This window comes from Haliaeetus leucocephalus, unplaced genomic scaffold, assembly GCF_000737465.1.
Source record: "Haliaeetus leucocephalus isolate CR32 unplaced genomic scaffold, Haliaeetus_leucocephalus-4.0 Scaffold273, whole genome shotgun sequence".
NCBI lineage: Eukaryota > Metazoa > Chordata > Aves > Accipitriformes > Accipitridae > Haliaeetus > Haliaeetus leucocephalus.
Genome location: NW_010972709.1, coordinates 976126 through 991748, shown reverse-complemented (window position 1 = coordinate 991748; position 15623 = coordinate 976126). Strand labels below are relative to the sequence as shown.

At 43.6% G+C, this 15623-nt stretch overlaps 1 protein-coding gene across 6 annotated transcripts in view; it reads left to right on the top strand.

Annotated features, from left to right (window-relative positions):
- ASXL1 (additional sex combs like transcriptional regulator 1) overlaps positions 1-15292 on the top strand; it is a 17410-nt gene extending 2118 nt beyond the window's left edge. For 2 of the 6 annotated variants that reach the window (XM_010569385.1, XM_010569381.1), the window contains exons 2-13: positions 1727-1799; positions 2258-2340; positions 5210-5318; positions 6443-6563; positions 6638-6735; positions 7073-7166; positions 7455-7607; positions 8037-8200; positions 8306-8402; positions 8899-9004; positions 9477-10092; positions 10817-15292. In XM_010569385.1, the coding sequence (XP_010567687.1) occupies positions 2285-2340; positions 5210-5318; positions 6443-6563; positions 6638-6735; positions 7073-7166; positions 7455-7607; positions 8037-8200; positions 8306-8402; positions 8899-9004; positions 9477-10092; positions 10817-13747 (4545 nt within the window). In that variant the 5' untranslated portion in view covers positions 1727-1799; positions 2258-2284 and the 3' untranslated portion in view covers positions 13748-15292. Of the gene's footprint in view, positions 1-26; positions 1800-2257; positions 2341-5209; positions 5319-6442; positions 6564-6637; positions 6736-7072; positions 7167-7454; positions 7608-8036; positions 8201-8305; positions 8403-8575; positions 8673-8898; positions 9005-9476; positions 10093-10816 lie in introns of those variants that run through there. The other 4 variants (XM_010569384.1, XM_010569380.1, XM_010569382.1 and 1 more) reach the window with 4 other exon arrangements.
- The last annotated feature ends 331 nt before the right edge of the window (positions 15293-15623 follow it).

Here is a 15623-nt window from a genome sequence, read left to right as displayed (position 1 = left end):
TGTGATGTGAGGGTGGGGGGGGGGGGGGGGGGGAAATAAATCTTTTTTTGGGGTAAGGAATAGCTAACGTTGTTTAAGTTGTAGCTCCTGATACAAGGTTGACGTGACACGGGCAGTGTTGGGTTGGAGAGGGATGGAGGGCCAGTGCTGGAGACTGAGCTTTGGTGGCTGAAGCTGCAACATCTTCTCTCCCCCCGTTCTTCCATTAAGCAGTCTGTACACTTAATATAGCTGTTGATTGGAAATTGTTCCCCTGAGCGTAGATTCTTTTATCTTTATGTAAATGCTCGTTCATGCTCCGTTTTAGGCTGTGTATTTTGCTTGCTGTGTCTGTCACTTGAGAGAGGTTTTATAAGCTGTGAAGAATTTCCTTATTTTTCAGAACAGGCATGTTCCATCTTGTGGATCTTGCACTCAACTCAGGAGTGATGTGTTTCCCCTTGTCAGCTGTCTGCTCCCTTTGAGTGACAGGGGGTGACAGTTCATGAGGAAGGCATGGAAACATCATAACCTATGGAGGTTTTTTGGTTAGTGGAAGAAAAAGTGCGATGGAGCTGGAATTAAAATTGTTTACTCCCTCTGAATATGGCTTATCACTTTCTTTGATCTTTTCTTTAAATTCTTTGTGTTTTATCTCAGGTTACGTACTTCTCAAATTTCTGTCCCCTACCAGGTTAGCACCACCGGTGCTTGCGATCTTCAAGCATCTGAAAAATACACATTTGGTGGATATGATTTAAGAAATTCCTTTTATCACAAAACATAGCTGAAGTGCAGAACTACAGTGACGTGGGTTGGGTTTTTTTCTTTAATTGCGGAGGCCGGAGATGGTACGGAGATGCAAATGGTGTCCTGCAGAACACTTTTTTTTGCAAATGTCCTGTTCATGCAACTTTAGAAGGCAGACAGCAGACTCTGTGCCTTGCCACAGTGCTGCAGTGACTCAGTTCTAGATGTTGCTGATATAAATGGGACATTTGGGTTCCTCCACTGGCTTCTCACACAAGTCAAACTGAAAGACAGTTTGCTGTTGCTGACTATTCTAATGCATGGTAACAAATGAAATCAGAATTGTGCATCATTGTGGCCATTATGTTAGGGGAATTTAGACCACGGTTATGTTCAAAAAGTTTCCGAGTGAATACCCCTTGCTGCTTTTCTTGGATGTTTCAGGCCATGTTGAGTGCCTATATCGCAGTCTTTTTGCTGGATCGGACCCAGAAGTCTGTTGAGTTCAGCATCTTTTGCATTCAGAGAGCAGTGCTGTCCGCTTCAATGGAAAGCGCAGGAGGCAGCGCATGTTGGGCAGCTGCAGGGTAATCTGCTCCCAAAGAAACATCGTGGTTTACATCTACTGCGGCTTATTTTTGTTCATTGTTTCCTGTTTATGTGGGTAATCTTCTTATCCACAGAAATGTCCGGTCCTCTTCTTGAATCCATGAGTTCTTGCTTCTAGACATTTTGGAGCAGTAGGTTCCATGGACTTTAAAAAAAAAAAAGTAATAGCCTCTTTAGTTCTTTGCATATAAGTGGCAATTCTATTCTTCATATAATATATGAAAGGAGGAGTTGTTATTTATTGTATTGCCTTTTTAATATCTGATTTTACTTGTTTTCTTTCAAAGGCAAGCACTCCAAATCTTTTTAGTGTCTCTAGCCATAATTTTTTTCCACATCCTTTACTGTTATTGTTGTCCTTTTCTGAATTCTGTCCTTCTCTGACAAGAATTCTGACTCTTACCTGTGGTACCCTTCTTGAGATGGAGCGAAGATGAAATGAATCCAGTAATCCAAGGAAGGTATGCTATTGAATTGTATAGTTGTACAGCAATACTTTTATTGGCAGAAAAATAGAGGTAGGAAGGTACATGGCAGGGAGAACATTTTACATCATTAAAGGTTGCTAACCACTGTACAGTTGTGAAGGTTGTATGTGGCAGCAGCTCGGTCTAATGTATATTGAAGTCTGTGGTAGAGCTTCCACTGGTTTCATGCTATGGGGTCAAGGCCAAATTCTGCTGCTTTTTCTCTCCTTTATGTTTGTATTTCAGTTAATTAGGGACCAGATTAAGGTAAGCCTTTTGTGATGCTTACCGTGATCTAATCTTGAGGTAGCCTGAAATTTTTAGTGTGTGTCTTTTGCAGATGAGTAAAGTTTTAAGAGGCATATTATTGGATCTGAACCCCAGCTTATGGAGTAGTTCTGTGAATGCAGAAGCAAATTCGGTAATGACACGTGGTCTCTCTGTCTTTTCAGGTGCTGGAAAATTACTCTGATGCTCCTATGACCCCAAAACAGATTCTGCAGGTCATAGAGGCGGAAGGACTAAAGGAAATGAGGTTAGTATTGATGATCTCGTCTGAAACGTAGTGTGGAGCATGGGGGAGGCTGCATATGAAGGCTTGTGTTGCTTCGTGCAGTTCTGCCTTTTCTCCAGCCCACTTTTCTTCTTCCTTTTTTTCTCTTTCCAGCATGGTAATTTCAGATGACAGTATAGACATCTATATACAGATTGTGGGTTTTTTTTTTTCCTTTGACAATAACTGGAAGCTGTTCTTGTATTTTTTTATAACATACAAGGTCCCCTTCATCTATCTATTGTAAAATAAATGCCTATTGCAGATCAGACTCCTGCATTTTGTTGTACTTACCACTTACTTGTATGATTCTTTTGTAAGTAGCTCCCAGTATTTTCTGCTATTGTGACTCCAGTTTGAGAACAGTTTAAGTTTTGTCTCCTCTGATGCTTCATTTCTAGAGCAGACGTTATGTTTTAGGAGACTCAAAAAAGTCTTTATTTTATATTACTATACTGGCTTCTGCTTGGATTTCCAAACACCATGATAATGCAGCTGACACTGTTGTGGCTCTAGATTGCATAGAGGAGATGCCCATCTCAATGTGGGTTTCATATGGAAAAGAACCTGATATGGAGCCTTGGAAACGACAGGAGTGGGAGACTCTTTTCCTTGGTTAAGTTCCTGTGAACTTCCATCTGTTTCTGTGACAGTAGTAGAAGAGAAATAGAGAGTGTCTTGCAGATCAAAGAAAGTAGGTAACCGTGATAGTCCAAATGCCTCAGCTAGTGCTGTGTGGCAAAAAAAAAAGAAGAAAGTTTGACTACCAGAGACAGAAAAAGCACTCTCTCTTGGTTGCTGCCTGTTGATTGACTTCTGGGGAACCCAGATGTGTGGGTTGTTTCTAGTCTTGCTTGTCCCTCACCTCGATTCTGTGGACTGTTTTCTACGATGGTGTTTGCGTTTCCTGAACCTGTACTTTACCTAGCTACAGAAGGTAAAATTATTTTTTTTCTGGGAGCTAACAACTCAAAATGTTAGCTTGTTTCTGCTCCTTATTTGTGTCTGAAATCAGGAAATAGCTGGGATGGTTTGAATAGTGAAAATCGGTGATGCATACAGAGGTGTCATGTGTGGGAGTTGCCATTGTTTGGAGAGGGACGATGCCGGCGGGTGTTGCTGCATCGATACCAGAGCTGTTAGAACGCCCACCTGCCACTGGCGATCCTTGCTGAGGAGATTTTCACTGGTTTGGATATGGGCAGTGGTTTCACAGGTCTGAGTAGAATTCAGACAGGTTTTTAATGAGGACCTTCATATACAGCTTTGTTCTAATCAATACTCTGCACCTTTCTGACATCAGTCCTACTACTTCAGCAGATAGTTGAAGATCTGTGTGCATAGGCTGTCCTCTGCTAAAGGTAATAGCAGGTCTCTTTTCACACACATAAAGTATCTTGGTGCTTTCCCAGTTTTGACAAGTGACCTGTCACAGTATGTAACTAAAGACCAGACTTCGGAGTGTGTGTCGAGTTAAATCCCACAGAGCTAAGTTGTTCCTTTAAAGGTTGGAGTTTTTCCTTTGGGATATCTGCTTTTTCTTCCCCAGTCACTAACTCCGCTTTAAGAAAAGACTGTTTTCTTTGGAGTGTAATTGTTCACAGAATAAAGGCAGTGATCCTGCCTAGCTAAATGTGCCGCAGACTTTGCTGGTACTTGTATAGAAGCCTTTCCTGAAACTCCATTTCCTGAAGGAAATGCCTTGGTGGCTCAAGATGTTTTTCCCTTTGAATCAATACTGAGGCAGCGTTCCCTGGTTTGGAGGTCACACTGGTCCGTTGGGAGGACCGTGTTCCTTACCAGTGGCATTAATGGTCCTGTGTGGCTGATGCTTGAGCCAGGACACTTGTGCCCAGCACCATTGCTGAGTTCTAGCTCCTAGGAGAGTTTTAACTGTTTGGTTTTTTCCTCATTTTGGGGAAAACTGCTTGTTTTGCCATTCTAAGAAAGTGTGCTGTGTGGCTGGTTAGTGTGCTTGGAGCATTCTGTTAAACACAGAAGGGAAAACACTGTCTAACAGGACAGAAGGCTGGAAATTTTTTTCATAACGTCTAAAAGTGATACAGGGTAATTTTGTCTGTTGCCAAGGCTTGTGCAGAAATGTCCAAAAAAACAAACGCATGCAGGGTGGAAAGAGAAACTGCTCTAAGTTTTCGATTTGAGAATGATTTTCTTTGAAATATTTTGTCTCAATCCAGTTTTCAGTTTCACTTTTAATAATAATGAAATCAATGCTGCTTTAATGTCTGTTCCAGGTAACTTTCTGTCTGCACATGTGTGACTTATTGGAAAACATGAGATTATGTGGCACAGAATTTCCATCATTATGAGCGTAGGATGGTTGCTTTAACCAGGGAGTTATGTAGGACTTGACAAATTAGTGCATCAGACCTTTTATATCTAACTTTGCTAGTGCAGTTTGTCTGTGACAAGTCAGGGAAGACATTCCAGAAACAGCATGCTGGGTTTGTTTGCATCTTTCTACTGCTGAATAAATCTGGGTTTTTTGTAAAATCAATCCAACTCTGAAAGTTTCAAGTAGAGAAAGGGAGGAAACAAGTAATACAAGTTAGAAACATCTAAAAATGGCTGAGAATAACTTCAAAATTGGCATAACATTTGTGTTTTCTGCTGATTGCTTCGCTGTGATGTGTTGAGGCTGAAGTACAGGTCAAAGAGGAAAACAGTAATGTTGTTCTGACTGAAGTGCCCATCCCATAAAGTTAATGAGCATCATCTCTGTTTCCCTCAGTCAGCTAAATGACGCCCATTTAAACAGATCTCTGAGGCTGGTTTTTTTTGACAAGGCCATTTCTTAAAACTTACTGTTTTCTTTCTTTCTCCGTTTCAGTGGCACTTCTCCCCTAGCCTGCCTCAATGCCATGCTCCATTCCAATTCAAGGGGAGGTGATGGACTCTTTTACAAACTGCCTGGACGCATCAGCCTTTTCACGCTCAAGGTAAATGTTGAGTTCCTGCTCTCAACTGAGGGCCGAGGTGCGAGTTCTGCTTGTTATGCATAGCTGAGTGTTAAACTGTCACTGAGCATCATACGAGCTGAATGTGCTGCATGCAAGATTGTCATGTGAAAGAGTGTCTGGAATTCATTATTTCATTAGAGCTTGTACCTTTGAGCTATATTCAGCCATATATGATAAATTCCTTTTAGGAAAAAACCCTATTATTTCTTGAATTGCACAAGCAAGATAAATCCTCTTATTCCAGTACTTGTGTCCAGCTCAGGTGGGCGCTTATTGCAACAGTCCCATTCACTCCGTTTCTGCCAGCCACAAGGGAACACAGCCAACCAATAAATTAAATTCGTCCAAGAGCTTGTAGCTACGAGTAAAATCTTGATAGGAAAATGTATATTCATTCTTCTGGTTGCTTGGTTTGTGCTCCACTGCATTCTGTGTATGTTTAGTGTCACCATTTTCCTCAGATCTTGAGGTCTCTCTGAAACGTTTTTTATTTTTAGTTTATTGTCCCAGTAATCTCAAATGTTGAAAATGTTTATGGTCTTAGGCTTTTCTTTTGCATTGTTTTGTCCTGTTGGATTCCCTGATAAATATTAGCTTGATAGACAACAGGTATCTCAGCTGTTTCATCTGCATATTTTTTCTGTTGTCAGAAAATCTTGTTGAATTGCCTTATTTTGCTGAAAATAGATGGAATTGAAATGGCTTTGATTATACGAGTTGTAAATGCATCTCTTAAGCTTACTATCTTAGTATTTGGCTACTCTGATGCTACTTGTTCTTTTGTAGTAAGAATGAGATACTTCTCTTTAATACAAACTGCTTGCTTGCAGAAAAGTGCGATGAATTTTTAACCTTATGTATTTTGGATATGTTTGAGTTACTCGTCTAGGAGGTGTCTATGAAGTGTGCTAGTGGTTTAGATGACTTCTATTCCACTGTGAGCCCAAATATACTTTAAAATATCTTTCTGCATCAAGGATTAGGGAAGATGGAAAAAATTAAGCTTAAGAAGTACATCCGCTAAACCGTCTGTTCCCATTGGTTTAAGTTGTAGTGGTTGGGTGGGACGACTGTAGCCATCCCAGTTCTGTTTGCCCATTTAGAAGGATGCCTTGCAGTGGTCTCGGAATCTGTCTGTGCCAGAAGGGGAGGAGCTGGAGGATACAGCAGATGCAGAAAGTTGCGAATCCAATGAAGCAAGCACTGTGAGTGGTGATAATGATGGTAAGTGTCTAATGACATTAATATTAAACTATAGGATCTACTTCTGTGTCTGACTGAGTGCCCACCTCTTTCAGTGTCTCTTGATGAAACCTCCTCTAATGCCTCGTGTTCCACTGAATCTCAGAGCAAGGGACCCGCTGCTACTAGGGAGAGCTACAGAACTGCCTCCCAGGTAGGAAAAAGTGGGACTAACAGGAAGTGTGAAGCCTCTCAAGGGGAGCTTTCATTACTGTATGATAGTTGGGTGAGCGTGCCAGGGACTAGTTGCACGCAGGTGCCTTGGAGTTATGGGGCTGTCTCCTTAGGTGGGGAGTTTACAGTATGGGGAGGGATTATGTACAGGAAGGTAATTTTGAATTCTCTGCTATTCATAAATGTAATGACACCTGAAGATTTACCTGGGAGCTGGGTAGCTCTTTAACTGAGTAATGTGCTGCTTAGAAGATTATTTTACCCCTCTGTAATGTCTTTGTTCCTTTTTTTGTTTTTGGTTTCTTTCTGGCCTGCAGACATCCAAACAAAAGAAAAAGACTGGTGTAATGCTGCCACGTGTTGTCTTAACACCACTGAAAGTAAACGGGGCACACATGGAGTCTGCCTCTGGTGAGCACTGCTCTTGTTGTGGTGGTTTTCTAATGACTGCATAGGTAGCTTTTAATCAGTAGTCCCTAGGTATCTGTAAGTTTGCCTGAGGATTTCTTTAACACTTGATGAGAATGCATGTGACTGTACAGAGCTGTGTATGTGTTTAACTCCAAAATAGTTGGTAACTGGGCAATACCCTGTAATAGCGGGTCTGTTATTAGCAGATAATTCTTGTATGTTAAACCACTCTCTAAGTTGGGCTTCTGCTGTTCTTTGCATATTTTTATGTAATTGTTTTGCTTTTAGGCTTCACAGGAAGGCATGCTGATGGGGAGAGCAGTAGCACATCCAGCAGCAGCAGCAGCTCTTTGGCCCTGTGCAAAGCCACCTTGCGTAGTAGAACAGAAATAAACAGGGATCCTCCGCAGCTTCTGAGAGGCATCCGAAAGCCCACAGCTGGTAGGTGCTTCTAATTAAAGTTAGAAGAATAACTGGCCATAAAAGCAGGCAATGTTGAAGTCCGAGTGTATCTGAGAAGAGAACACTGAGGTTCTCTTCCTTCAGAAGGCATGTGATGATCTTGATGCTCACAAGCCAGACCTTCCTCCCTGTACATTAGTGGAACAATTGTTTAAAAGTTTGCCCAGTCTGAAGAGCAGCATCGAGAATTGTACCTGAACATGACAGAAATGTGACCTTGTATCAAAATTCCAGATGCATGTCTATTCATTAGTGTGTTTGAGAGAGTCTTTCTTCATACTTGAATACTACAGCCTTTTCTCGTGCATCTTGCTTCTTTGCTGTAGTAGCTTGACATGAATTTCTTGCCCATAATGCTGAAATACTTTTATACAATATTTATTTCATTTGCCTGTCCTTAAACTACAGGGCAAATGAAACGAAACAGGGGTGAGGATATTGACTTTGAAACGCCTGGTTCCATTCTTGTCAATACAAACCTGCGAGCTCTGATAAACTCCAGAACCTTTAATGCGCTCCCATCGCACTTCCAGCAGCAGCTCCTTTACCTCCTTCCAGAAGTTGATAGACAGGTATGAAGGTGCAGCACTTGGGTGTTTTCCATTCACTGCATTGCCTCTTGATTGTGGAACAGCTGGAGCAAATGTTTTCTGTTTGTCCTGGGTTTGTCCCATTAGGTTGGGGCTGATGGGCTGATGCGTCTCAGTGGCAGTGCTCTGAATAATGAATTCTTCACCCATGCTGCACAGAGCTGGAGAGAACGACTAGCTGATGGTGAGTAGGTTCGCTTTCCTAGGTGGCTGGAGAATAGGTACTCATTTTATGGGATTTATTTTGTTTTTCTTTTACAGTTAATGAATGGGAATTCAGTCCAGCTTTGCAGCATATCTGGCTATGTTGCCCCCAGCTTTTCTTCTTTCTTCTTTTTTTTTTCTTTAAAATCAAAGATATGTTTCCTTTGGTGCCATGGGACCTTCAGAATGAAGTGGTGGAGGTCTAAAGTAGTGCCAGACTTACCTTTCCTGAAATGGTGGCCTATGTCTGGTAAAACATGATTTCTTTCTTTTTTTCAGACTTGCTTGAGGCTGTGTGACCCTTGCCCTTAAGGAGTTGCAGGCAGCATGTGGATCCATAGTAGGGTGGAGAACAGGGCAATAACAGAAAATCTGTCCTTCGTATATATAGCTACTGTACTGTTAAAACACGAAAGGTTGTATTTGCAGAATCAGTTTGGTTTGGGATTGAATTTCAGTCTCTTGCTTCCATGTAGGTGAATTCACTCATGAGATGCAAGTTCGAATTCGGCAGGAGATGGAAAAGGAAAAGAGAGTGGAGCAATGGAAAGAGAAGTTCTTTGAGGACTACTATGGACAAAAGTGAGAAATTTTACCTCATCTGTCCTGTTTTACCTATGTTTATGCAGGTGGCAGAGTGTCTTTCTGCTTGCGGATACCTAAGAAGATGCAGCATAAACTCCTTGGAAGATACAGGTGGTGGGGTGAATCATTCAGACTGTTGCTCTAGGGAAATCCTTAGTGGAATTGGCTGGGTCACAGCAGAATTTTGTAGCCCGTCTATTTCGTTTCCAAGAAAAATTAATATTACTCGTTTTCCGTCACACACCTTTACATTTTCTTATTTTTCTCACTCCCTGTGATGGTAATGTGGGATAGCAAATTTATAGGTTGTCTCATTGCAGACCGACTTAATGAGGTTTTGATGAGCATCTGCTTTGTCGTCTGTATGTTACTGTGTATAGTGGTATACAGTACAGCTATAAGTAAAAGATGAAATGCTTGAATTAGGATGGGTTTTAGCTTTTAGCTAGTTCTTGTGTTTGCCTCATAGGTTGGGCTTGACCCAAGAAGAATCCCAGGAGCAGAATTTGGTGCAAGAAGATGCTGAGAACAGGACAGGACTGTCTGTTAAAGGAGAAGCAAGACTGCCACGCGGTCCTTCTACACGGCAGAGAGATGGGCACTTCAGAAAACGCTCCCGGGCTGACCTGCGATGCAGAGCCAGGAGGAGCCTGTACAAATTGCGTGAATCTGAGCAAACGGAGGCTTCCAAAGAGACCGCTTCTGTGGGCCCAGATTCCTCTCTTCATAAAGAGACAAAGCCTGAGAAAGACCTGAAGAAAGATGATCTGACGAGCCCTTCGGCTGCAGTACTGAAGCCAGAGAGTTCAGAATTGCACCTCTCTCCAGAGTCTTCCAAATTACACAGTAAATCAGAAGATCTGTCATTGGCAGCTGCAAACAGAATTCCCAGTTTGCCCCAGGAGAACTCTGCTCGGGAGTCCAAGGAGCAGAAGAGGAAATGCTTTGAGGAGGCTGCCTCTGCGTCCTTCCCCGAAAAGAAGCCCCGGCTTGAAGATCGTCAGTCCTTTCGTAACACAATTGAAAGTGTTCACCCAGAAAAGCCACAGCCTACTAAAGAGGAGCCAAAAGTCCCACCCATCCGGGTAGGAAAGAGAATTATAGCTGCTTGGTATCTCAGGGCTGTCATGCTCAGTAGCATCAAAACATTAAAATGTCAAGTGTTGTCATCTTAAGAAGTGGAATCTTTTCATTGGTAGAGCTGGCTAAGTACCCCTGATTACCACAGTTTACTATCTTATTTAGACAGGCAAAGAATGGAATATCATTCCAAGGTCTTTGCACAAGAGCACAGGGTAACCTTGACTTACTCTGTTAGTTGGCATTTCTGTGGATACAGAAATCACTTTTCCTGAAACTAGCTGACTTGTTGCAAGAGACCTTCAAATTGTATTCTTTATCCTGTGTAATTTCTCAGTTCCTTTCCTTTTGGGCAGAATCATAGTATTCCTTCTGACTTTTCCCATTTTGGCTAGAGGTATCCATCTTAGCTTCGGGGTTGTCATCCTGGTGTAAAGGAGACCATTTTGATTTCTGAAGATCTGAATGCAAATCACTTATTTTGTATTTGCGGGCACTGGTAAAACAATGTGAATATTAACTGAGCTTTACATATCGCATGACAGAGCACATAAGCAGAGGTTACAGAGAGCATGCTACTTCTCTGCCAAAATTAGTTTTTAAGTTGGAATTTCAAGTTTTTATTGAATTCTTGTGATAAGAACTGTGATGAACAGATGCTAATAAAATGCATCTCCCTGTCTGAAAATGGTCAAATGTTAGAACTAATTGCTTTTCCCTTTCTTTCAGATTCAACTTTCACGTATTAAACCACCCTGGGTGGTTAAAGGTCAGCCCGCTTACCAGATATGCCCCAGGATCATCCCCAACACGGAGCCCTCCAGCCGGGGCAGGACTGGGGCCAGAACACTCGCAGACATTAAAGCCCGTGCTTTGCAAGCCCGAGCCCAGCGAGAAGCTGCTACAGCCGCCATTGGAGGTGGGGGTGGCCCAGGTGGAGGGAGAAGTACTGATGAAGGAGGTGGTGGAGGAGAATCCAGCAGCCATACAGAGCACCGGAGATCAAAGAGAGCTCATGGAAAGCGTTCGTCAGATCTACAACGAACACAATTACTGTCGTCTCTCCATGTGAATGGAGAAAAGGCTAACTCTGAGGTGGCTGCTCAGGAGGCCAACACAAATTCCTTCCTCTCTTCAAGACAACACCCCTTTTCTTCAAAGAGTGAGGGAAGTGGTGATCTGGAACGCGCTGCAGGCCCTAGCTCAGGGGAAGCTCAACCTGGTGATGGTTCACCTAGAAGGCAGTTCTGTGATGCTTTGACTGGGTCATCCTTAGACAATGCAACTTCTGAGAGGCAGGAGGAGAGCCCTGAGCAGCTCCTCTGCGACCCAAGGACCGAAACCCCGTCTTGTGTTGCATCACAGGAGAGGCAAAGTACAAAGCTGAAATGCGCGATTCCTCCAGTGAACGGTCTGTCTTGTTCTCAGGTGCAGGGAGCTGTGATCAGTCCTACAGGAAAGAGGGTTGTGTCAGAATTCAAAGATGTTAGTGCTCCTGCCGTACAGTTGGATTATCATTCTGACACAAAGGAAAATTCCTCCAGTTGTCCTGCTCTTCTGCCAGAATTGTCATCAGGTGGTAAAGAATGCCGTGAGCCAGAAATGGTATCTAGATTTAGATTTAATGGCTCTGAAACATTTGTGGAAAAATGTGTTGCTGATAGTGATAACTCCAAAATGGTGACTACTGGAGTGGAGAAAGCAGTCCCTGCACTGTATAACTTTGCACACCTGCAGGCAGATAAAGAGAGTGATGGCAAACTAAGTAATGAAGAACAAAATACAGAGTCTCTGGTGAAACCCTCTTTACGTGATGACTTTATTTCTCAGAATAGGATAGATACCTGTGAAAAACTTCTGCAGCTGAGGGAGAGGTGCCCTAGAACAGAACAAGAAGATGCACATCAGCCACTGAGAGAGACTCAAGAGTTCAAGACAAATGGAGATGATGAAGTACAGAGTACGCACAGTGAAACAACAGATACTGCTTCAGATTTTGAAGCTGATGCAGCCGATGAGAATGTAGAGATGGATATATGTTTCAGAAGTGGCAGCTGTAGGGAGGTGGCTGGGAAAGACTCCTCCTGTCACAGCAGCACTGAGAGATGTGATAGGATTAGGTCAAAATCATCTGTGGAAACAGATAGTCTGGCCTGTGTTGTGGACTTCCCTGCAGTTGCAGTGATGAGTGCTGCACCTGCATCTCAGAGATGGGAACCACATGCACCGTTACCCCAGAAAGCCGAGCGGTCGATGGGTTCTGCTCGGCCGGTATCCTCTGTTGAAACCAGCAACCCTTTGGTGATGCAGCTGCTTAAGGGGAACCTTCCATTGGAAGAAGTTCTCCCAGTATCTCATGGCAACATCAAGCTGGAAATCACACAGCCGCTGCTGGACAAGCAGTCAGAAAGCCTCTCCCTGCAAATGGAGAGAGGTAGCAGTTGTTATTTTGGCAAAGAATCTTCTCCAGATGTAGGAATAAAGACAAGTGCCCCAAGCAGGAGCGATGACTTCCACTCACTGAGATCTTCCATGGATCCCCCGGAAAAGAAGTGCGGATCAGGGGCAGCGTTACCTAGAGCAGAGGATGCGGAGGATCAATCTACTTCAGAAAAACATTCCAAAGTTGGCTCAACTTTAAGTTGCCAAGACCAACTGGCAAATGTGGCAAGTGCCTCTCAGAAGCCTGAAGATATGGGCCCCCGGGAAAGAACATTTTCTTCCTGTAGCTTTGAGGAGCAAAAGGAGTTGTCCAAGGTCCATCGGGTGCCACAGCACAACCCACTGACAAGTGTCATCACAAATAAGAGTCCAGAGAAGTTGAACGCCTCTATGGAGCCTCAGTTTTTATCTCCAACTGTAACTTCTCTTGGTCCAAATCAGACAGGAGGTACATCAGTCAATAAAAATTATGTTGGAGTTCAAGGCAAAAAACTCTTTGGTTCTGGTTTTCCTTGCAACCCCAGCGTTAGACTACATCACTCCAGGGCTTTGGATCAAGTTTCAGCCATAGGAACCTTGTCCCCCAGCAAACAGATTCCTCTGAGCAAGAGCTGTGCATCAGGAGAAGGAATGCCAGCTGCAAGGGACGAATGGACTTCAAAGCAGCACACCGACACCCTGGGAGGAATAAAAAATGAGAATGTGCTGGCGTGTGGCAGCCCAGCCAAGAGTAACACGGAGAACCAGAAGGACGCAGCACAAAACCCCGTGGAGCTGACTGAGCATTTGCAAAGTGTTCCGCTCGTTATGGACTTGCCATTTTTTAAGTTTTCAAGGGAACCAGGAAAAGGACACAATCACCCTTTGGAGCCTTCTTCCATACCCTCTCAGCTCAATATCAAGCAAGCATTTTATGGGAAGCTTTCTAAGCTGCAGCTTAATTCCACCAGCTTTAATTATTCATCCAGCACTCCAGCTTTTCCCAGAAGCCTTGCTGGAAGCATGATGCAGCTAACCCACAAAGCGAACTTTGCTGCAAACCATAATACGTCCCTTTCTGTGCAGATGTTTGCTGGTAGCAGCAGTGTTGACGAGATATCGTTCAAGTGCTCGTGCAGCCTTAAAGCCATGATCATGTGTAAAGGCTGCGGGGCGTTTTGTCACGATGACTGTATAGGACCCTCTAAGCTTTGTGTATTGTGCCTTGTGGTGAGATAATAAATTATGGCCATGGGACAAATTGTATATTCAGTGTGTGTATTTTGATAATGACTGATCCTAAAACCTGTACACAAAATACTATTCTGTTTATAGTAGAAATGCTATTACACTTTGTTTTGGTGAGGAAAGTTGACTTGCCTTCCCACTAAAATCTACAGTCCAAAACCCTTTCTTGCTCACGGTTACACTCCAGTCTCGGTGGGCTGCGCCCCACTGGAGCGATCCTTCTGCTTCGTGCTATCGTGGAAATACTGATTGTGCTCTGGTACACGTGCTGAGGCTAACACCTGAGTGACAGGCAGTTTGCTGTGGCAATCCGTGGACCCTCCGTCGAGGAAATCTTTACATCCAAAGGAACTGGAACAGGGTGTTTTCTATTTCAGGGCTGTGCTAGGTGAGGCCCTACAGTCTTCCACTCTCCCCTTCTGCCATCTCCATTCTTGGTTTGTGTGGGAAGGACCGCTGTACAGTAAGTGTAAGCAAAGAGCTGCTCTGCAGTGACGGTTCTGTACGGTCTTTGGATGCTACAGCAGAACGTGGTGCCCAGGAAAGCACTCTGCAGGTGGCTGTAGAGCTGTATACAGCTAACCGTATACTGGATGGAGCCAACTCGGAGGATGCAAGAAGAAGAGGAAAAAAAAAAAAAAAGTGGCAGGTGCCAACCGAACACCTTCTGCTGGTCTGCAGGAAGATGTGTGGCGCAGGGAACTGTGTGCTTGGCTGAACTCTTGGACCAGCCAATGTGACTGCCTCTTTTGGCTGACTTGCCACAAACTAGTGTGAAATGTCGGAGGTTCCTAGAAGCTCGTTTACGTGGCCAGCGATCTCTGCATTGCAGCCCTGCAATGAGGACCTTAACGTGACAACATCTGACCACTTGCAAGCGTCTAGCTGTGCATCTGTGTGACGATCATCTAACATTTAAAGCAGTGTTTTTTCCTTTTTTTTATATTTTCATTCTTGGATGTATAAAGTGAATTATTTGGCTCCTGTAAGTATCCTCTATGCATCTGTTTGATCATGTATTTATATGTTGTACACAGTACTGGCCAACTCTGTAAATGGATGTAATGTACATAGAACATAAAGGGTTCTTTTTTTTTTTTCCTTGGATTTTCAGGCTCTACAGCAGTATTGCATTAAAGTGGTGTTAGTTATTAATCTGCATCTGTAGTCAGAGCCACTGTATTCTGTCTTGCCTAATGTGAGGCTCAACATGCAACGGTGTCTCTTGGTTCTGACAGCCTCCCTCTCTGCCCGGGTGTCCGTGCTGCATTGTGCAGGTAGACTGATGTGCGGACTCAAGGATGACCTGATGGGATTTGCCAAGTCGAGTGTACTTCACTGGTCGCTCCTCTAAGCTATTGCCAGTTGTTGCTGTAACTGATCTCCTAGAGCACGGCTGTAGCTGCGTTGCAAGAAGGTGAACATCCTTGAGAGCAAAACCATGACTCTCTTCCTTGTTGGAGCAATTACTTACCAAGAAATAATTGCTTCAGTGGGGGGAGAAGTCAGCCGTTTCATTTAAGCAGCAGTAGCAAGAATTGTAGGGGTTCGTTGTTTTTTTCTTTTGTCCCTTTTCTAGCTCTATCCTACCTCCCTTGACCATGCACTTTTTTTTTTTTTTTTTAATTGTACAAGTTCCTGTTTGAGATGCAAGCCTGAGGGATGCAACAAGTTTAGTCTCTGCAATGGTTTATCCTTAATGCACCCGACAGCCTCCTGTTGTGGGAATGAGAGAGACCCGCGCACGCACCCCGGGATGAACAGAACTGCGGTGTTGGTGACAGCGGAGCGGAGGTGTGAAACCTGCTTACCAAAGATAGGGAGCGGAGCTGGGGGGGGTCTGGCTCTGCCTCCTTTGGGGCCACTG